General features: G+C 38.5%; 2 protein-coding genes across 6 annotated transcripts; both read right to left on the bottom strand.

The window, feature by feature from the left end:
* Nucleotides 1-1,090: 1,090 nt before the first annotated feature.
* Nucleotides 1,091-2,474, bottom strand: LOC116249647 (chlorophyll a-b binding protein 8, chloroplastic). Its single transcript, XM_031622829.2, has 3 exons — nucleotides 2,200-2,474; nucleotides 2,029-2,090; nucleotides 1,091-1,910 (listed from the first exon to the last, which is right to left on the bottom strand). Exons 1-3 carry the CDS (start codon nucleotides 2,386-2,388, stop codon nucleotides 1,295-1,297), a joined length of 867 nt encoding a protein of 288 aa, XP_031478689.1. The 5' UTR covers nucleotides 2,389-2,474; the 3' UTR covers nucleotides 1,091-1,294.
* A 1,789-nt stretch (nucleotides 2,475-4,263) lies between these two features.
* Nucleotides 4,264-17,824, bottom strand: LOC116249749 (actin-related protein 8). 5 transcript variants are annotated; one of them, XR_004171244.2, is made up of 13 exons: nucleotides 16,832-17,824; nucleotides 16,380-16,465; nucleotides 15,273-15,343; nucleotides 14,427-14,494; nucleotides 13,785-13,820; nucleotides 13,583-13,644; nucleotides 13,200-13,297; nucleotides 12,410-12,491; nucleotides 10,618-10,760; nucleotides 10,028-10,176; nucleotides 5,750-5,971; nucleotides 5,106-5,224; nucleotides 4,264-4,767 (listed from the first exon to the last, which is right to left on the bottom strand). XR_004171244.2 is itself a non-coding variant. In XM_031622992.1 (13 exons), the coding sequence occupies exons 1-13, from the start codon at nucleotides 17,131-17,133 to the stop codon at nucleotides 4,693-4,695; spliced, it is 1,407 nt and encodes a 468-aa protein (XP_031478852.1). In that variant the 5' UTR covers nucleotides 17,134-17,817; the 3' UTR covers nucleotides 4,264-4,692. The 5 variants fall into 5 exon arrangements, 4 of the variants coding, with proteins under 4 accessions (XP_031478852.1, XP_031478851.1, XP_031478855.1 ...); XM_031622992.1 differs by having other exon boundaries at nucleotides 5,835-5,971; nucleotides 13,200-13,276; nucleotides 16,832-17,817; XM_031622991.2 differs by having other exon boundaries at nucleotides 5,835-5,971; nucleotides 16,832-17,815.
* Nucleotides 17,825-23,594: the final 5,770 nt, after the last annotated feature.

Genomic DNA, 23,594 nt, shown 5'->3' with positions numbered 1-23,594 from the left:
TGTTATCACATTATCTCATACTTTCGTTTAGTGTTATTTCATACATTTGTCTGTTATCTCACTATCTCATAAGTATTTTATTATCTTATAAATATTATCTTATATATCTGTTCGTTATGTCATTATCTCATAAATCTTTTGTTATCTTATAAATATTATCTGGTACTTATGTTTAGTGTTATTCTATTCATCCATCTGTTATCACATTATCTCATAAATCTTTTGAAATTTTATGCACATTATCTCGTACTTATTTGTTATTTCATACATATTTGATATCTCATGTATATGCAATGTTTGAACATAAAAGTAAATATGAATATGGTCCACATTTGACATACACTCATTATATACACGGAACCGCGTACAAAACTTACTCTCTTGTGTTATAGGGTGTCATTAATCTGTTTCATTTTCGAAACAAATTCATAAGATAATGATAATATGTTATTGTTGTCAAACGGTCTATAAAGGGGACAAGGGGGTGGGTAGAATCCTCGGCTCCTTGTTGGACAATGGGTCTCTCCTGCTCACCTGAAATTTGATATTTATCCATCCATAACATGGAAGAGATACTATCATTCGTCCTTATTAATCTTTTTTTTTCTACCATGTAATTCAAAGTGTATTTGTTTATTAAATGGTGATTTAATGAACAGAAATGTAGACCGAACATAGTTTTAAGTAGGGCTAGTGAATTACTTCTTGTGTCTCGGAACGATTTCTTTGTCTAGCAGCTTCATGCATATGAAGAGAATGAATACTTGTTCTTCAACAAGTGCACACATTTAGAGTGTGTTTTCAAAGCAAAACTGAGGTGGATAAGAGGCTAGTTGCCTCGATCACCCATAGTCCGCGATTTAAAAAAAAAAAAAAAGGTTTGGCTTTAGAGCAGGTTACTACCAACAACCTGAATCCAGCTCCCATAACCCATTCAACACGGTTTTGTTTTTTTAAGGAGAAGCTGCCTTTAGCATTAAAATCTTCCAGACCATATCCTTATACTTTCAAAGTTGTAGTTTGATTTACAGTGGACCTCTCATACATCTTTTAACTGAAGTGTCGCTCTTACTAAAGTTTGCAACTCATATGAACAATGCAGTCATATAAATGATAAAGCAACAGAAGCAGAAAACTACAACCAAGTGATCGGGGAGGGTAATGTGCATGATATTTTCTGGGAAAAAGTAGAGAACTACATTCAAGCGGTCGTGGCCACAATGTTTACAAAAGGAAGGAAGATGAATGCAGAAGAGGAGGCCGTGGAAAGAGATTGGGAGAGCAACCAATTTGGTTAATGGAACTTGAGGCTGGTGAGGATGTTGTTGTTCACGGGGTCGGCCAAGTGATCCAGCAGGTTCTGGAACGGCCCAACGCCGGTGACCAGCCCCTGGATGAAGTAGCCCAGTATCGCCAGCATTGCCAGCCTCCCGTTCTTCACCTCCTTCAGCTTCAGCTCCTTCATCGACTTCTCATCCCTTCCGAATCCCAGCGGGTTGAAGAAGGGCCCGCCGGGGTACGCCGGATCGCCCGACCCACCCAGCCCCTTCTCCAGCCCCAAGAAGTACTGCTTCCCCATCGACCCTGGGTTCGCCCAGTCCTGGAACCTCCTGTGCTCCGCGAACCCCATCAGCGCCATCTCGAACACGAACAGCGTGTAGGGGTCAGCCCAGTAACTGTAGGTCCCAGCCGGCGGGATGACGCCGGTCTGGAACCACGGCAGGGCGGTCTCCGGCGGAATCAGGCCCAGCTTCCCAAGGATCTCCGGCGCGATCGCCCCCGCCGCTCCGAGCATCGCGAACCGACCGTTGATGATCTCTCCGTATGCCAACCACCGCGGCTCGATGAACCCACCCGTGCCTTCTGGGTCCGACAGCCCCAGTGGGTCGAACCCGAAGTCTCCTGGTAGACTGTTGTTTGTTTTTTCCCGAGGCAACCCAGGGAAAAACAAGCAGAAAAATTTTACCGACCAACGTCACGATTTGCGTATTTTCGTTGAAATTGCAAGGCAGACGGGAGATTGATTACCTGCCATCCAAGTAAGAGAGGCTCTGCTTGGAAGCAAACCAGAGTTGTCTGTCTGCGCCTTGCTGGAAGCAAGAAAACAAACAAAAACAAAAAGGGTAGATGAATTGCCAACGAGACGAAAGTGAGGTGCTCTCTTTCTGATCGGGAGACAAAGAAAAGTTTTTGGTTTACCTTGACGGGTGGTGTGGAAGTTGCCTTGACGACGAAGGAGGAGGATCTTCTGGTCGTGAATGGCTGGAGAAGGGACCGAGAGGAGGTGGTGGAAGACGGAAGCGGGCGCCCCGCTAGGGCCTGCCTCCCGGCGGCCTCCACCGACGTGGAGGACAAAGGGGATGACAGCAGAGCATGAGCAGAAGCCATTGATCTCTCTCTCTTCTCTTTGTTCTCCTTTTCCCCACCGTTCTGGAGCAGCCTGCTCTCTCGCCTTCTCCTCCCTTCTCTTCTATTGTGAGGGGAGGGAAGGACGCCGGATTCCCGGAAATCTAGTCGAGTGGCTGCGAGTTCAGTTGGGGGCCCAGGATATCTGGGTTGATCTCACGTGGCAGCGCGGAGATTGGAGGTCCACGGATAGAGAATCCGTGGCTTCTGTTGTTGCGGCTTCCGTGGAGAGGATCTTTTTCCCGATCTGAGGTGGCTGAGGGCAGGCCACCCTCATGTAAATAATGGTATCCATACTAGATATCACTTTTATTTTTGTTATTTTTTAAATTTTAAAAATATTTCGAGTCTATCTATCTGTAAAACAAAAATATGCAACTCTATACACCGATAAACTTTTACAGGAAATAATTTTTACAAATAAATGCATCATGAAATCTAATATAGAGAGAGAGAGAGAGAGAGAGACAACTTGCCCCCAAAAGCCCAATGCTTCTAGGATTCAACGATGACAAACCCTCTAACTACCCAACAATCTCATAAGTTGCACTAAGTTCTTTGGAATGAGAAAGATAGGAAGTCCGTACGAGAAAGATCAGGATAAAAAAAGTCCCCTTTTGATTATTTGATTAGTGTGGATTTATATTTGATATGGCAAAATGCATTTTTGTTACTTAAATAAACTTGTAGTTTTACCACAATTGCTTCATGCAACGAAGTTATCCGTGTGGTGTTGTCCAACTTGTACAACCCATGTCACTAGTGAGGATAAAATGACATGCCACAATGACACGCATTTTGTTCTTTTCTGTGTGAGTGCACACGTATTACTTATACTATTTATAGGTCATTTGGCAGCAAAAATGCTATGTAAATGTTTCATAAATATTTCTGAAAGATTGAGGATGTAGTTAAATTTATAGAAGGTTAAAACTAATGAATTTGACTAAATGAAACACTCACATAATGTTCCTGCTGCTAAACGACCTTTTAGACCAACGAAAGAAACCAAACTTGACTTGGTCAGTAGGATATAGCTACAAGTAAACATGAGCGGCTATGGGCTACCTGGAGACAAGCCTCAAGGTCCCAGCATAGGCGGAACTCAGGTCAAAGATCTATGAACAACTAACCCCAGCAAATTACACGTGCAGAAAAATTGAAAGCTCTTAAGCTCGTTTATTCTTGATGCATAACCTGGCTCTCGAGTGCAGCCTCTGTTTATGAATATTATATTGATGATCTTACATTTTGGGGGGAAAAATGGCAAAAACATAGAGCACCGTGTTCATGGTTCATTTAGTTTTGTGCTCGAATTGCACCTCTGCTGCACATTTTCTTTCTCCGTGACTGGCTGACGGAATTGCACTTCTACCAATTATTTTTCCTTTAACAATGTGAGGAAACCGTGGACACAGAAAGAGTGCGGATGAAACTGCAGATTGAGGACTTCGATCCTCGATCTACAGTAACATCCGTGCTATTCACACGCGCCCTCGAGGGGCTTTTACAACCCGTTGGAGGCATAGAACCCCATGCCTGTATCAACCCAAAGGCTGATGAGCTTACAACACCTACTTGTTTCAGATTAAAATGATGGGAAATACTGATGCGGCAAAAAAAGGTTCTGCACTTCCGGCCAGCTAATTTAAAAAAATATAGTTGATTCTGTGGATATTATTTAGTTTTAAGACCAAGAAAACTAAGTCTATTTAGCACCTTTTAGCAAGATTTGAATATTCTTGAAGTAGCGCTTAGTTGGAGAGACACATAGGTTTTTGAATTTATAGATTTATTTTCTCACAAGAAGCAGCATATGTTCATGTCAATGCATGTCAACAGTCCATACACGATGTCTTAAATGCAAGGAATGACAAACAACTCCCTTGGGTTCTGAGAAAAGTACAATTGGTATGACATGTATATGTACATCCGACTTTAAACACTAAATAAATGGGTTCAGTCGTCATACAGAAACAAGCTATACATCTCTCTCTTCCACGCCCCTGTTCTTCAATACCAAATGTTCTGCCCTGTTAAAAATTGATAGCTCTAGTACATTATGATGTTATGAACCCCATTGATGTGAAAGGAGATACGCTTTTCACATGCTAAATAAATGGGCCTGACTCCGACCATCTTTCTCCAACGTTTCCAAACCTATAGCAAGGATGTCAATCTTTTGTCTCCTGCCTTGAAAGTGGAAACTATGCCTGAAAAGCTAGGTTAAAAATCAACTAGCTGCATGACATTCCTCAGTATTACAGGAATCAATATTCCTTGTTATTACAGGAACCTATTGTGGAACTGCTGTCGGAATTGCTTTTTGTTGATGCACCATGCTTCACGGAACGTGCTTACCTGGATTCATGTAACATTTATGAAATGCAACTCAACTAGTAGAAGAGGTGTATAGGAGACTACAGTGGCCTATACGTATTAAGAAGAGCTTGCCAACTATCATGATCATGTTCACCTCACATAATAACATAAGAAAAAGGTTACTCTCAAGGGCATTGACGATTGTGATGAGAACAAGAACGCATATGATGCATGCATCCTATCCCAGCACCATCATCACCAAATCCTTGACACACAATGATGGAAGCATTGTGCACAGTATATCATAGCAAAGATTGTTAAGAAGAGCAAATATGAGTTTGAAAACTTGAATTGAGAAAAGTTGCATAGGAGATTACATTGCTAACAATCTTAGCTCCAAACCATGCAGATTCAGCACCATATGGAGGGGGTAAGACCTTCAGGCCTTCTGCAATAGACGGTGGCAGAAGTTCAAACAGCTCTTTCTCTAATCTCTCTGGAAGCCATGATAGGTAAATGCATAAGAAATATAGTCTCCAATTCATGCTTCAAATTTAAAGCGATGTACCAGTGGTAAGATCCTTCAACAACATGTGAACCAAATGCATAACATGCTGCAGAAACAGATACATGCACAGTTCATCGATGGAACTCACTGCCCTCTCATGGAATATGGATGCCTCTGCTTGTAAATTGTAACAAAGTTCTCTATTCCATCGAACTGGCTTTTACTTATAAGAACCAAACCAAGACGAGCAGAAAAACATCTTGCTATATCTTATTACAACAAAAATTTCATGGTCGGGGTGGGTAAAGAATTTTCCAAACCTAAATAATGTAAAAAACCATTTTTATTGAAGAAAATTTGTGCTTAAACCACAGAGAGAGGGGGAGAGAGAGAGTACAGATTTTCTTCTCATGATAGAGAGGTATAAAGTGGGGTTAAAACTTAAAAGGGTTAGAATGGAGTTGGACGAACACATCTCCAAGGATAGCAAAATTGACCAAAAAGCTGTATTACCTGGAAGCCCAGGCAGACATGAAGTTCCACCTGCCAGAACAATAGTCTTGGAAGGATAGCAAAATTGACCAAAAAGCTATATTACCTGGAAGCCCAGGCAGACATGAAGTTCCACCTGCCAGAACAATAGTCTTGTACCATCCATCATCTGATGCTCCCTTATCATAAGCAACACAATGCTCCATGCAAAGTGCTACGGCTTGATGCAATCCCATTGCACGCCTGAACAATATAGAAAAAGATACACTAAAGCAGCAGTGTATATGTCACATACATATCTGATCAGAACCTCAGTGCCCTCCAACATGATAGATACTTTTCATTCAATGAGAAGAATAAATCAGGTAAAAGTTACAAAGCTACTTTGATATGCCTATTTTGCAAAGTATCTTAGATACAAAACAGAAAACACATAAAAGATGTGATTGAATAACTGTTAGAATGTATGTATCCCAATATATATATATATTAGTCATCAAATATATGTCTTATATGTATATATATATATATATATATATAGACATTTGGGTACTTAGGACTCTTATGTAATTTTTACTTTCTTTTTATGTATCTTTTCTCTTATTGTTTTTTTCTGTTTTCCCTTTTTATCCCTTTCCTTTTTCTATTTTACCTAAAGGGAGACTATATATCCTTTTCTTTTTCTGTTTTCCTCCTTCCCTTGTGGTCATCTCCTCTATAAATAGGGCAACTCCTCTATTGTTTAGTTATGGCTTTTTGGCCACCTCTTGTATTATTTGTTGAGATCAATATGGGGCCGTTTGATGGATGGAAATTTATTTCTGGAAACAAATTTCCAGAAATAAATTTCTGGAATAGATGAAACGGAAATATTTTTCTGTTTTTCCAAAACCAACTTTTGTTTGTTATGGAGGAATTATTTTTCTTGAAAAAAATTTCTTCGTTTGGTGGAAATGGTGAGGAAGAAGGGAAGGAGGGAGGAGGAAGAAGGGAGCGAGGGAGGAGGGAGGAAGGAGGAAGAAGGGAAGAGAAGGGAGGAAGAAGGGAGCGAGGGAGGAGGGAGGAAGGAGGAAGAAGGGAAGAGAAGGGAGGAAGAGGAAGAAGGAAGGGTTTGGGAGGGAAGACGTAAGAGAGATGGGACGGAAGAGAGAGGGAAGAGGGAAGACGGAAGACGGAAGAGGAGGAGGAGGACGCCCGGGATTGCTGAAGAGGCACAGGAAGGTTCTAAGGGACAACATCCAGGGCATCACGAAGCCGGCGATCCGGCGACTGGCTCGCAGGGGAGGCGTGAAGCGCATCAGCGGCCTCATCTATGAGGAGACGAGAGGCGTTCTCAAGATCTTCCTTGAGAACGTCATCCCCGACGCAGTCACCTACACGGAGAACGCTCGCCGAAAGACGGTCACCGCCATGGACGTCGTCTATGCCCTCAAGAGGCAGGGCCGTACCCTTCTTCTTCCTCCTCCCTCCTTCCCTTCTTCTTTCCTCCCTCCTCTTCCTTCCTTCCCTTCTTCCTCCTCCCTCCTTCCCTTCCTCCCTTCTTCTCCTTCCCTTCTTCTTGCTCCCCGTCCATTCTTCCTCCTTCCTCCAACGGTCAAAAAAAAATTTCTGGAAAAATTTTTCCACCCTTCTGGCTAGAAAAATTTTTTCGGAAATATATTTCCGGAATCACCTCCAACGGTCCAAAATTTTTTTCCATGTTTGATGGATTGGAAAAAATTTTAAAAATTTGAAATAAATTCCCTCTGCGACAGTAGATTTCCTGCCCATCAAATGGGCCCTATATGTTTTATTCTCCCCTTGGTTGAGGTCTTTTGAGCATTACTTTGTTAAGCTGGTAGAAGCTTTAAGGGTGTATTTTTTGAAGCATTTGTCTTGTTTGGGCCTGATTTACATGGTATCAGAGCCTTGTTTTTGGCTCTTTGACTTGGTGTCTTTCAAATATTGGAGGAACAACTCGTATTGCCCTTTTGGACCTGCCAAAATCATATTGTTGTTGTTTTTGTGGCTGTTTTTCTTTCATTTTAGTGCTACCTCAACGACTCAACTACAAGGTACACATCATGGATGAGAGAACTACTCCTCTCCCTAAACTTACTTCATCCAATTATGTTTCTTGGGCTGAAACTATGGAACATTCATTAGAAGTAAAGGTTTATGGGAACTTGTTGATGGGTCTAAAAGTGAGCCACAATTAGTCCTAACCAAAACCATAGATGGAAAAACCCATGAACTAATCGAAAATGATAAAGTTGTGAGTGAATATGAGAAAAAATAGGAAGAATGGAAGATAGGACACCACAAAATCATTATTTGGATTCTTGCTTGTGTTGATACTACAACCATGAGTCAAATACCAAAGCATAATTTTGTTCATGAAGCTTGGGAATTCCTCAAGAAAACCCATACTATGAAGGATGTGGCCTATATGTGCAACCTTCAAATGAAAATTGCAAGTCTCCAACAAGGAGATAAATCCATTAAGGAGTATGTTGGGGAAATGGAACAATTATGAGATTAACTTGCCTTATTTGAACCCGAATGGTTTGATCCAAGAGATATAATGCTAAGAAAAAAAACAAGTTCAAAAGAAGAAATTTTATAAATTTGTTCTTGGCCTTAGACCGAAATTTGATGGCGTCAATTCCTTGCTTCATATACATAAAGTGTCTTCCATAAATGAGACCATAGCGGAGCTTCAAATGGAAGAAAATAGACTTAACTTCTCTAGATAGAAGAATGAGAGTGTTCTTGCTATCTCAAGACCCGGCGCTCATATGAGAACTTATAGACCTCTACACTTCAATCGTACAAATGAAGGAGCAAGAAGAAAAATTATTTGTTATTATTGCCAAGAAGAAGGACATACGAAACCCAAATGTCCAAAACTTAGAACTTATGACAAAAAGAGCAATGTGGCGGCTCTCATCCAAGAAGAAAAGAAAGAAGCAAGCTCCTTTCAACTCGATCAACTCATAAGTGCTCTTCAATCTAAGCTTATTGAAGCCATTTAACCTTTGCTTAAGGGAGGGAGAACACCTTCAACATTGGGGGCTACCATGGCATCTACTTCTTCAAGTAAGTATTTTTGGATTATTGATTTGGGTGCATCTTTTCATATGACTCTTTGTGGATTCCTTCTCACCAAATGCACAAAAAATGATTCATATCCATTTGTGAAAACGGCTGATGGAACTTCTCTTGAAATTGATTTTGTTGGAAATCTTGATCAAACTTTTGAATCCGAAATTTTAAAAGTACTTCAAGTAAGATGTATTCCTAAATTAAACTTAAATTTATTGTTCGTTTCTCAAATAGCTGACCTCGGTTTTGATATAATTTTCTCACAATATAAATGCTCGATACAGGACCGTCTATCCAAGAAGACGATTGGAGAAGGTTTTAGAACAAATGACCTCTACTACATAAGAGTCCTAAGTACCCAAATGTCTATATAAAATATACATATATATACATATAAGACATATATTAGATGACTAATATATGTAATATACATACATATATAGATATATGTATATATATACATTGGGATACATACATTCTAACAATAACATCTTTCAGTCAAGAGGTGCTCTCGCACTGGCTAAGCTGGCAGCTTTAAGAAAATCAAGTTGGAGAAGGTCAAGAATTTTATATCTGAGGTGTCATTTTGCCATAACCTAATTACTGTTTGTCTAACCTGAGCTTGCCAAACTAAACAATAACAGAAAGAACATATATGAATCAGTAATTTCCACAGAAATAATAATTAAAAAAAACTGACAATTTGTCTCTCGCAGACCATATGTATAAAAATTATAAAACAGTATGTTTTAGCAGAAGTACAAAATATTATGGAGATGCCATTGATGTCGAGCACCTAACAAAAAAGTTATAATTGATCCTTATTAAGTAAAAGCTCATAAAGGGTGAATGACCACATGGTAGGAAAATAACTTTTAGCAACAAAGTGTTAATCAATCCTTTCTAACAATAGGAGACTTTGTAGATGGGCCTCTTTAAGAAAAGTGGAGTATTGAGTAGGCATTTAATTGTTCAATATTAGAAGAGCTTCAGTAATTTCATACTAGATACTAGAAAGATGCAGCACATCTAGCAACAAGAAACAAAATGAAGAATTTAAAATTGGCACATAGGAATATATTAACTTTTTTGTGTCAATAATTCAGGAAGCATACCTTGAGAGCTCTTTGCACAACAATTATCATGATATTAACTACAAACGCTGCAAGAAAAAAAAAAATACTTCGAACTAAACTTTCAAGAAAGAAGCCTTACATTCCCCCATTACGTGGCCGGAAAAGCAGTTCCCCTGTTTGAAACCGCTCTTTTGAGAGCATAAACAACCCCTCCCCTGGAACTTCTAATGAAGCTGAAGTGTCTTTACATAGCTCTGCTTCATAATCCAGAGCAACATAGCACAGGTTCTGGCCCATAAAACACCATTTTGTCAGAGAGTTGACAAGAACTAGAAGAAACCGGAGCATGCACTTATGCATCATATGATGTTCACTGAATTCTCAAACCCAAAAATACAATGCAAAGCAAAAAACAGCTACTACATATAATTGTCAGCAAATAGCAGGAATATCATTCATCAGAAAAACATGCAGTATACAAAATGATCTCCTCAAATCCTTAAAGTCAAGGGAACAACCTATGAGAATAAAAGCCTAAAAAGTATGCAAAAGAATGATTAATAAAGTTAATTGTTAAGCTACTTAAACTACAAAGTAGGGTTAGCACAACTCCTTATTTGCCCATGACATTCATTTGCTAAATAACAAACCAGCTAAGTGGAACCATCATCCAAAATCTCATTTAGCCTTATCAAAAAGACCTTAGAACAATATAGTAATTCAGTATACCTCTTTCAGTGTGCGTACTGTATACATTGAACCACAAGCTATACCCCTCTGGCGAATCTGCTCAGCAAGGAAACTTGTTAGCCTCAATGCTCCTTGTCCAATTACTTCAATCCCAATTTCACGCATCACTCTACCATGTAAGACTGTCAAACAGTTTAATTAGCAAGGTGCTGGCAACTTGAACTGCATATGTAATAGCATTCAATGAGTCAAATCTTGCAACTTAACAGCAACTAAGGTGAAATAGGAAAAGAAAGTTATAATCGAAAATTTACTTTTCTGCCATTCATCAAACTTCTCTTTCTGAAAGAGATCATCTAAATAAAGGATACAAATAAGAAGTCTGGAGGTGATGCTAAAGGGCATCCCTTCATAATGTAGACACTGTAACGCACTAGAAATCCATGGAGCAGTTGCTAGTCTAAATAACTTATCAGCAAGGAAGTGTTTTGCATGCTTTTTGTAACAACAAAGAAAGGTGGAATAAGTACAAAAAAATAACACATTGATGATCTTTGAGCCCATAATATCATGATAGTTGCTTCTCAGAGACAGCCACATGGTATTTTGGAAGGCAGCTGCAGTTGCAATACAACTGTTCGTACAGACATAGCATGACATACGGATTTTGAGGTTTTATTTATTATGAAATGGCTCGATGAAAGACTTCTGTGAGATGATTAAAAAATGTTCATCTAATAAAGTATACGAGACCATTTCAAGAATTTCAAAAAAGAAAATAATAACACTGATATATAAACTTTTGTACTGTTACTGCATTAATTATAAAAAGAACTTGAATTCTAAATTTTTTCACTTACTAATTATATATATATATATATATATATATATATATATATATATATATATATATATATATATATATATATATATATATATATATATATATATATATATATATATATATATATATATATATATATATATATATATATATACACACACACACACACACATATGCAAACATATATATAATTGTTTATTCTCTCTAAAGACTGCATCACTAAGGAAGTGCGACAAATTCTAGGTTACACGAAATGAGCTGTCTTTCCAATGAAAGGCTGCTGGGAGATAGCTCCTCTTCCTTTATTAATGAAATAATGAATATGTACTAGAAAGAAACAGACAAGAAGAAAACAGCGCACAAAGCAGAAAACAGAAAAAGAAAAATGGGATGCTAAGCATCAGCCTTCCTCTACCAAGGAGACGTGAGGGGGAGCTGTCTTTACAAGGACACCACTAGCAAAGGAATCCACAACATCAGGACTCATAGGACAAACAGCTTAGTTAAATGCCTTCTAAAAACACCCTTGAAGAATACAATGCTTCCCTAATATAGAAAATGAACAGCTGTTTTGCAGAACAAACAGCTTTTTCATGGTTACACAACCAATAGCCTTGACTTTTAAGAATGTCCTTCATTTTATTTCGAAATTCCAATTGATCTGCATAATACACACACACATATATATACATATATAAATAAAACAATCTCCAAGTTATCCATACTCATTTCCACACTATATAGAGAAAAGTGCAAAATAGCAAAAGTTCTGCAACATTTCAAGAAAAAATTAAGAGAATCGCTTATCATATACAGGAAAAATAGAATCATTAGTTCTTCATAATAACACATTGTTTTCAATTTTTACCCTTTCCAGGTGTCAATAAGTTTGTAAAAGGAGGACCAAACAACTGAGAGGTCAGAAGGTTTACAACAAAAAAAATTTCTTACAATTTAAATATGTGTTATCTTTTGATTTTAACTTACTTGGAACAATTGAGGTGTTCTGGAAACCAATGTTAATAACAACCCCAGAAGTGCATCTTGCTGCATATAAAGCCAACACTGCCTGCAAGTACAAGGAAAATTTAGAATGTCTTCAAGAGCATATACAGATTCAAGTTGGCAAAATCAGCCATCTGACAATCACATAAGCTATGACACTTGAACAAGGTTGAAGTAACTACAAGGATAGCTATTGTAAGCAAACTTCAATACAGTTGTTCAGCATGGGTCTGAACTAAATAACCTAAGATGAACAGGAAGCTACTGAGGCAGGTAACCTCCTTCAAGCTACTCAATCTTTCATCGAAAAAGGTTGTTAAGGTGGGTAACCTCCTTAAAAGGAAGAAAGTATGCTTTCATGAACTGAAGGAAGTATTCTTCAAATCAAGATGAACACTTGAATATAACCCCCATCAGAAAATTTGGTAATTGTTAATAGCCCTGGGAAGCATGTAATAATTCACCTAACTAGATTTTGGAGAATCACCCATATCAATCGTGCTCACCATGGGCATTGGCTGCCAAGTCAAAATGGTAACACACAGTTTATATTCATCACCTCAAAAGTTCAAATAAACAGCAAGACGCTATCATGGCCATGAGATGGCAAAGGCACGAGCCAAGGATGAGGCTGCATCTTATGAATGGTGCAGCCTAGTCTATGGAATAATTCCTAAGTTATTATATAAGAACCATGGAGGGTTTGTCAGATAGACATCATATTGCACAATGGATAAAGAAAAAAGAAACTAATGGGCACAAATTATATAACCTGATCAATAGCACAAACAGCAGGTACGTTCATATCAAACAAGACTGAATACATGGTCTGCAGCATCTGTCTTCTAGCTGCATTGGCAGAATCAGTATCTGAAATATGTTTCACGAGAACAAGATGAATTACTAAGCTTTACATGTATGTATACAAGATGGCATGAGATTCAAGGGACATTTCTATAAAAGAAAATCAAGTGAATTAACTTTCAGCACTAAGCTTCCCTCAGATCCAACAGGTTTTTGGGGTAGGAAAAATGGAAATAGGAAAAGTTTGCAGTAATTTAGAAGTTTGAACAATCCACAAATTTTTCTGCTAGCAAGGAATAAGCTTCCAAAACAAACTTTTGGAACTTAAAAAGAAAAAAGCATGATGCTGACCATCACAGTGGCAAATGGGAGTGGATACAACAATTGGTCGAACCAATGGCTTGACCTGCATTCTGAAAGGGGTAAATTATTAAAAAGAGAAAAAAAAATTATGCAAAGAAGCCCGTCATAACAATACAGCAAGAGATTTCTTTCGAAGGACAGCTGTCATAAGAAAACGATAATCTATGTAAGTAAGAACGAAGATGAATACCGATTCATATCCTGAGTATGGCATCTTCCTGAAAGGCTAAAACAAGATAATGAATCAAATACTCCTGCCACACTCTTTGTAAATTCTTTACCATTAACAGATAAAAGAAAGGGATTGAACTGAATTAAAGGTATTCAAACATTCCAAGTTAATGAAAAATCCCATTGCCTTGGCTTCTGTTTCCACTGAAAGGACTTGGCAACACAATCTGTTCTAGTTTGTAGTTTTCAATGATGGACAAATCTATTGAAAGAAGAAAAAGAAACAATAGTTTTTCTTCTTGCCCCTTGTGTACTCAAAAGAATATGCAGATGCAAGTGACAGGAGTGAAACGAATATCATGATCTGTGAACAGGCAGAAGCCAAGGTATCTCACAATTGAAGAAATTCAAATTGAGATCTGAAGGAGTAATTTTCAGAAGGAATACACCAGCAAGCAAATTCATAAAGAATATGAAATATGTTTATTATCCTTACATGATAAAGAAGTGGCTTGGTGAATACAGATAACATACAAAAACATTTTACAAAAGCTAAGTAGAATGAGGGGAAAAATATGTTCTTGTCATCTAGCAAAAAAAGAAGAACTTCCAATGGGGATAGTAGAAACTTAAAGTGCCCACACTTAGGAGCCTTACTGACCTAGCGTAGATTGTTGAAAAGAAATGTCTGAGTGCTGAATATGTCGGGGACTCCATGTTGCCAAATTCCTGCAATCATGTTATCTTTCAAGTAGTATACAATGTCAAATATTTCATTTGAATTAAGAAATAGGAAGATATGTCACCTGACAACAATACAAGTAAACACAAAAATGTTGTAGATATCTAGACATGAAGTGAAGAAATTAATCTCCATAAACTTGAGATGTGAAGAGGCCCAACTTAATTTTTCAGACAAATCATCTTAAGCAACGAGGCAACACAAAATGATTGCAACTGATCCTGATGTAAATCAAAAGCATCATATAAATGCACGTCAAAGATGCACCCAGAAATGCCAGCATATACACCTGTGGTGGGACTGTAACTTCCAAATGCTAATGCTGGGTGCTTTTGATTGTTTCAACTTGGAAGAAGCTAATTTTACATAGGATACATGATCCGTTTGGTGAGACGCTTAAACATGATATATTTCATCTGTAAACTTTATGGAGCTCATAATCTGCGCAAACAGAGCTCACAATCTGCAATGTCTGCTATGTATGCCATCATACATATCTAAGATGCAAATCCAAATCTATGTGTGGACCTAATCTCTGATATGATGGGGCTCTGCTCCTGAATCAGACATGAGCTGCCTCATACATCTTCTCTCAAGCCAGTATTTATACATGAAATAAGGCATCAGCAACCACAGACACCTTCAGAAAATAGTCATGTCCTACTATCAGCACCACTTTTCACAATGACTGTAACTAAGGGACAAAGGAAAACCTAACAAGGTTGTTAAACAGGGAAGCTGACCTAGGACAAGCAGCATCATTACCATAAAAGTAGCTGCTCGTGCAGATGGGCATGGATATTTGCTCCAACCATATTTGCAGTATCCTGATCCACCTGTATGTATTTATATATCAATGAACATTAATTCATCAGTGTATTGCATTTTCAATAGCATTCCGCTAAGAAAGACAAATTTTACCATTAATGAAGTTGATGCTATTCTCAACTATAACACAGTTCTATTTTCACAAAATGTAGGCAATGGCAGAACAAATGGCTATTGCTGACAAACAACTCCATCCAAATTTAACTTCCATGAATTGTCTCAGTGGAAAAGGCTTATCATCAACTTTTCATGATTGAAATGTATATATATATATATATATGTGTGTGTGTGTGTGTGTGTGTGTGTGTGTGTGTGCGCGTGTGCGTGTGCGTGTGCGTGTGCGTGTGTGTCTGCTCTCTTCAAACTCCAAACGCCCAACTATAGAAACTGCTAACAGAGAATAGGGTAACTTTTTACGAACGCTGGCAAGAAAGATACAAATTGTGCACAAATTTAGAAGATGTGTTCCGTTTCTTTTGTTGCTTCTAGGTTATCCAAAAATGACAGTCTTAAGATTGATGGAATTAAATGTCAGGCTGTCAGCAAGATTTCACGAAAAATATAAAAAAGATTCCTCCGTGACAAATACAGGTTTTTGTGGTCTCATCTAGCAAGCATAAGAATGCATCCGATTGTTTCTTAAGGTAAATATGCGAAGCCTTAGCAAAGTGCTGCATCTTCAGTTCACATTTCAGCGTTTCTTACAGATACACTTTGGCCTTATTTCCTATCACTTGTTGAGTTCATTGTTTAGCCCGTCAGTAATGCTTGCATTTTAGTTGACGGAGTATGTAAAAGTCCTGATTGTACTTTGCTAGAGAGTCCTTATTTCAAACACACTGAAAACATTCAGATGAACATATTATTCTGTAAATTATTTAATCTAAAAGATAGGCCAGCACTTTTATATTTATAAGTAGGACAAAATAGGTAAAGTTACAGTCGTATGCACATTATGGAAAAGAAGAGAGAACAACGGTGTACAGTTACGACAGACGTGTCTGCCAAATTTGTGGGAAACAAGGAGAAAGGCACAAAACTTACAGTCGATAATTATGGCTCCAGATGGTTCTGCCCGTTGCCCATAGATTTGCATAAGTGGCAATTCATGAAAAGAACTAGGACTCGACCTGCAAACAATGAAAGAAAAAGAATCAGCATCAACAGATACAACCGGAGGCTACCGTGCAGTAGCCATTATTAACCAACAAGGCCGTCTAATGGGATGAAGAAAACAATAAGAGATGCCTTAAAACGTATGAAAATAGGGCAACTGAAAGACGAACGCAACGAATGACATATATCTCGAGATTGGACCATGAAAGAAGTAGAGAGGAAAAAAAGGAACTTTACGTATTCACTTACTGATCATTGACATGCTCCCAGTTAAACTCTAACTCAAACTTCGGAGCCAAAACCAGACAAGACCACCAAAACAGGATTGATCGATAAAATGAAAGATTAAAGAAGATGGTGGAATTTTCACCGAGAATTACCCAAGTGAGTAGCCCGATCTCAAGATGGTCTCTTGAAAAAGAATCGTTTCCCACGATTCCCTGCAGTTCTGAAGGAAGAACATCCACAATTGATTGTCGGTGATCATGGCCCTCCACATCCTGCACACGAGGCAGGCCCTGGCTGCTTCCTTGGGACCAAGGAATTTGAAGACGAGCAAGATGACATCTAGCGGCAGCTGATGCAGTGGGCTCAGGGATTGTAGCTGCGGTTCCATTGAGTCGTGGGCATTCGACCGCCCGACCACCATACTGCTCCAGACTTTCCGGAATATGAGTGCCATCCGGTGATGGTGATGATGATGATTGGGCCACAAAACAGCAGCATCAGAACGAGGCAGCAATTCGTATTGACATGAAGGAATCTAGTCCACAGGAATTGTTGGGATCGTCACTCTACCAACTCTAAAGCCAAACGCAAGCGCTTTTTTCTCAGTAAAAACACCCGTCTCCTTTTTGTCGATTATGGATTTCCTTTTTTCCGGATCGCGTTCATATTGACTATTTGCTCATGGGTTTCCTCAAACTAGTGAAGTGAACAACTATAGCTGTTAGGAGAAGGTAAAATTATACAACGCCATGACCTTTTTTGCCAAGAAACTCCAAGAGGCAGGAGCCGCAAGACTCTGTCAAAACTTTTTTACGTTCTCGCTGCAAGTTCCATGATTATCCCCTTCTGGAGGGGAAAACAAACACTGTATTTAACAGATTTTGTTTCCACGGTCTCCTCTTTTGTGGCTGAACATGGAAGCCAGCATCTTGGATTTCCAATTGGACCGGAATCCGAAACAAATATTCACATGTTTGATGAATCGTGATATAACATTCATCCAGGATACAAATTTTTGGGATCAAGCCCACCGTAAACAGGTTTCATCAAAATATGCATGTCAAATCTGGGAGAAAAATTCAGGCTGCATTTGAATGTTAAATTTGGTAGAAAAAAAATCATGCTGCATTTGGGTGACGGAATTGCAGGATTAGAATTATCTAAAATCAGTTAGTTGGGGGTCCGTCCCAAAAATTCAGATGAATGGGAGAACAAAACTCTAGAATAAGCATAAAAGTTAGGCGTGAAAAAAAGTACTCTCAACTTTTTAAATTTTCTTTTGTTTTGTCATCTTCCTTCTCGAGGAGGTAGTTGCAATTTCCTTCATGTAAACATGGTTCGGAACCTGTACGAAACCCAAATTGTATGCCGTATCGGTCCACATGGATTGGCTCGTATCAGCATGCACTGAAAACATTGGTACAGTAGTGCTATTAATACAATGCCTATCAGCAAACACGGGTCCATTTACCGGTTCACAACCAGGGGTGGCTGGCATCGGGCCTGGTCGGGCCGGACCGACTCGATGACCAAAACAAAGGCCCGAGCCCAGATTCGATACTCGAAACCTGGGCTTGACCCTGACCTGATTATAATAAAAAAATTAAAATATAAAATAATTTTTAATATAAATTATATTTTTAATAATAAAATATATATTATTAACAATAAAAATATTTTTTAAAACTTATCGGGCCGACGCATCGGGTTTGGGCTTGGACCAAAAGGCTCTGAGAGGCTTAGCATAACTAGTTAGTTTGAAGTCATGCTGACAATGTGTCCTTAGTTTGATTTTTATAGGCACTAATACGTTAGCATGCACGACACTTGAGTTAAATGGCGTGCATATGATCACCGAGGTCTCTAAACAGTATTGGATGCTGGGGGTAAGGGGAGGGGGGATGACTTCATCTCTCGGGAACTGCCCGTTTTTTTTTTTTAGAAAGAAATGTGAGAAGTTAACAATTTTCAATCCAAAATCTTGAAAAAATTGCACATCCTTTTTGAGAGGAAAATAAAAAGGAAAATTATGCTTTCAAACCTTGAAAAAAAAAAGATTCAAAAGAAGGATCTATAATCTTATGATAGAAAACATTTCCTTGGGAATCCTTTTTCTGCAACCTTTAAGCTCCTTGAGATTGGCTCCAATCCAGACTGAGCTGAAACATTGATTTTTAGGTGCACTTGTAACTAAAGAAGCCACCAAGCTCAAGAGAGGAAGAAAGGAGTTGCACTATTTCTTCACTAAAACAAGCTAATAAAATTCAAATTGGATGAATATCAAACCTAAACCACCCTGCATATGACCTTGCACCAATCTACGTAATGAAACACGTCATTTAAAGTGGTTCTTTTTCGTGTACCAGTACAAGGGGACATTTGATCCGAGCATAGTTGGCAAACTCATAACTCGCCAATCCGAGTTGCGAGTCGCTCGAGCCGGGCTCGCCCAGTCAACTGGGGTCATCAATTAATTAAAGGAACTCCTTTGGTCGTGCATTGTTGAATACTAAAGTTTGTTATGTTTTGAATGGTGAAATATCACAAACTTTACTAACTATACATAAATATTCATATTACATATGATTCAGTTTTTTGTTGATGAAAATATCAGACATAAACAAAGTCAGACTTGCTTTCCTCCTCTAATTATAGTAAAAATACACTATAAAATTTTATGACCCAACATAGGCCAGAGTTACCGAGTCAACCCTCTGATCGGTGACTAAAGTCTTCTACCGATTCAAATCCGAGTCACAAGTTCTGCACCCGTATTATTGTCGGGCTCGGACCGACCCAACCAGACCCAATGCCTTGCCTTAATAGCTATGAAAATATTAATATGAGAATGAATAAGCAAAAATTCATATGGGCCAAGCCAGACGTCGTTTTGAAATCCGTGGGCTGTCATCCATCGAACTCCACATGTTGTTGGTTTCATAGATTCAGAGCTTCTGCATTCAATTATTGATCTGAAATGAAAACTCGGGTCTGAGTATCAAACGCAGCCTAGAGGCCCTACCTTGCGATTTTTTTGTTAGATCTTTTTGGTGAAAGTCATTTGTGGCTTAGGTGCAACATAGCGCAAGATACAATCACAACGTGTTGGGTCCATCCAAAAAAGGAGGGCATCTCTACTATGAATAGCATCCATGATCTAAAGGTCCCCAGATGGGAGAGCTCTCAATTGAATTTGATTTCTACTAGACAATATACTCATGTTCATTTCAAGATTCAAGCAACCAAAGGCCATGGTCTACTAATTAAAAGTGTGATGAAAAAGCAGGATTAGCACTCTTAAGACTTGGTTAGATTTGCATGTGCGAATATGAGATGGTTTGCGAGCTTTTCCAGTTGTTAAATATGACCGATATTCAAGTTGAAATATAGTGAGACATCATCTCAACCAAAAATAACTTTGGACCATAAAGGGATGGGAGAAGAGGGGGCTTCCTCTCGCTCACCTGAAAGTTGTGGAATATGAGACTCTTTTCTTATTTGGCATGCTGATTTATGAAATCTTTTACCATTTTACGCTAAAGACCAAGTTGGGTACTGAACATTTGACTTTTTTTAATTTAAGTTATGTTTGAAAAGATCCAAGGTCGCATTAAAAGGTGTCTTTTGGAAAATTGGATCACTGTAATATATATATATATATATATATTTTTTTTTTTGGACGGTTGGGAGGTTGGGAGACCGTAGGGTCTGTCCTTAAATCCATGGATATAAGACCTTAAAGGTCTCAAATCACAGCAAACCTCAGATCCATGCCCAAACAAACTCAACCTAAAGTGTTAATAGCACATTTACCAAACATATAAGATGATCTACTATTTGAATCGAACATAAACAGTTCATGTGTATGTACGCATCTCTCCAAATATAAGAGCAAAGTATTGGGACAGTTCAAGTTTAACCCTGCGCCTCCATGGGTTTCCTTGGCTAAGGTTGGGCACCAAGCTGGGCTGTCAGCAAGTACTCGGGCTCAAACCCGAAAAAAGTGGTACCGTGCCAGCCCCATAATTTATTGTGCCAACTTGAGTGGACTCCATAATTTTTTATATTTATTTTTAATATATATTTATAAATATAATATTTTATTATAATTAATTATATTTTTATATTATTTTATATTAAAAATTATATTTTTAAATTTAATCGGACCAAACTGACCCGATGCCCAAGCTTATTCTGGTCCATCCCTGCACTCGATGATGCAGTGTCCGAGATGGCTGCTCCTTTGGTTTTAAAGTTTGGTGGACACTGTGCTGACTTTCAAAGAGGATGTTTGATAATTAATCAAAGAAATAAAATCACGTGCCCATCGGGCCCTCCCTTGCTTGAGTTACTTGCGTTGTCTACGTGAACACGTTTCCTTGTACTCGAATCTTCTCAGCCAATCACTCTCTCAGGATTGCTTTTCACTTTTATATCATGAGTTTGGACCTTGACTTTTGAGTCTTTACTACCTCAAAGTGCTTATCATTTTTATTACAGGGCCAAAGCAATTGGAAGATCTCTCAGTAAGACAAGAAAATGAAAATGACTCTCAACTTTTTAGACCGATCAAACAGAAGTTGTTGATGATTTCCGAGAGGGTTGGTGCACTAGACGGAGGAATTGGTAGGTGACCAATTTTCATTCCAAATACATGTAGCGTCAAGTCTGTGTGCTACAAAAAAGAAGGAGTATTGATATATAAGTTGAAGCATAGCGTCGGCATCATCTCAACGTACAGCCCTAAACCCTAACGGGATAGGGACGATAGGATCAATCCTCCATTCACCCAAAAGAGAAGGTGATAATAGTCATACCCTTGATCCCCTACTTTAATTTTCTCATACAAAAATCTGGGTCGGATCAGAGTTAATGAAGATATAGATCAGACTGTAGGTAATACTAAATCAAAGGACGAGGGATTAGAATTCGGTCAGATAATTGAATTCTTAATTTGAATTTGTTGCAAATACTGAATTGGCAGCTAGCCCATTAAACAAATAGAACTAAATCACTCAGCAGTTTGACATTAATCTCTCCATTTAGATGTTTTTACCATTCAATCTTCTGATTGATTCTTTCTAATCTCAAGCATACGAGAAAAAGGTAGTTGGTAAGAAACTCTTTAATCTGTGAATTTTCTAATCCCAACAGTTAAAAATAATGCCCACTTTTGAGATGGGAGACTGGTTGGTTGTTCTTGCACAAGTTGTCTTCTCATCAAACTCCCTCTAAGAAAAGACCCCACCCTCCCCTTCTTTTTCTTTTTCAATATATATTTATATTTATATAAAATTGAAAAAAAAAAAAGAGACTTTAAGATGCTTTCTCACTCTACCTTTTGAGAGATGTTTCTTTCCTTGAATCAATGCCAAGGTATCCCAAGCTTTTGCATTTGGCGGCTAGCTATCAAATATCAAATTCCCAAACTCCTTTTGGAATTTACGTCAAACAATATTCTTCTCCTAATCTCAGATCACAGTTCGTTCGCCTCTATTGACCTGAAAGAGCATTCTTTACGAGTGGCTTGAGGAGAAGACGATGGGTGGCTGATCGAGGAAAAGAGAAAATTAGAAAGTTTTGGCCATGAAGGAGGCAGTTATGAGGAAAATTTTCACTGCCTGATCATTGATGTTGGACGGGCCCTCCTTTTTTGTCTTCTTACGTTGCTTGTTACATTGGGCCAAGAAAAAGTTATTATTTTCCCCGCAGAATGACTTTTTGGGCAGAAAACTATGAGAAAACAAAAAAGATGTCATGGTCATGACGAACTTGATTTTTTGCATTTAACCTCAAGTGAGCAAGAGGTTCATCCTTGCCATTTGAAACTATAACGAACCAAAGACCCAAATTCTCTCATTTTCTATGCTTTCAGGGCCTTGAGCTGTGTGGGCGTCAATGGTTGCAGCAATGCATCCTTCAACTTGGATTGTAACACCCTACCATCTTAAGACCTAAAAACATAACGTTCACATGAATCAAATTAGAAACCTGTCTCGGTTTGGTAACAATAAAGCTTCATTTTTGGAACAGTGTTTCATGAAATTGTCCATTTTTTTTGGATTAATGCAGTGTCCCAACAAAGCTTAGACACGGATTGACCATTCTATGTCCGTTTGGTCTGACCCGACTTGGCTCATGTCAATGGACCCATCGGATTGTAAATGGCGTAACTGAATACCTTCCAAAAGATCAAGTCAAAGTGGCCCAACGCTGCCTATCATCCAGCCTAAGTCTACTCCATCGAGCCCATGTCTCCATCGCTAATAACTGCAGGCGTAAAGTCTGTCAAAATTTCCCATTTAAACAAGGTGGTTGTCCTGTCCAGAAGAATTTAATAGGATGGGAAAACCCCATGTGGAAGGAAGGGTATGGGAAAATGCCAAACAGGTAGCTTTCCCTTTCACCAAGCTTGGGAATTAGTGTTGCCTTCTCTCGTAAACTTGGTGTTTCCTTTGCTGCTTTCATTATGTTGGTTTTGGTGACAGATTTGGAGTACCCATAATCACCTCTTGCTTTTGTTACATGCTCTGCCGGTGGACATTTTAGTTGTGGTAAAAGGAGTTTGGCTATTCTTCTTTTGTTCGATGTGACATGTTTTTCTCCTACCTTTAATGTTTCCGCTTACTTTAGGGGAGTGCATCTTTCAACTCAACAGTCGTGCTTGCCGCCATTTACAATCCAACAAACTAACACATTGGAGCGTGACAACGAGCATAAGATTTGAACCTTGAATCCATTGAGTGTGAATCGCCTTGCCACTCAATTGTACTACACTCCTTGAGGGAAACAGACATATGGGTTGAAGGTAAAAGTAGTAACCTCAAGATTTCGAAAGAAATTTCCGACTCGACCACTCACTCTTTTCGATGTCCTATGCAGTTAGATATTTTGTCAAAAATTTTGATATTGATT

The sequence above is a fragment of the Nymphaea colorata genome, chromosome 3 (assembly GCF_008831285.2).
Source record: "Nymphaea colorata isolate Beijing-Zhang1983 chromosome 3, ASM883128v2, whole genome shotgun sequence".
NCBI lineage: Eukaryota > Viridiplantae > Streptophyta > Magnoliopsida > Nymphaeales > Nymphaeaceae > Nymphaea > Nymphaea colorata.
This window is presented reverse-complemented; position numbering and strand designations above follow the sequence as displayed.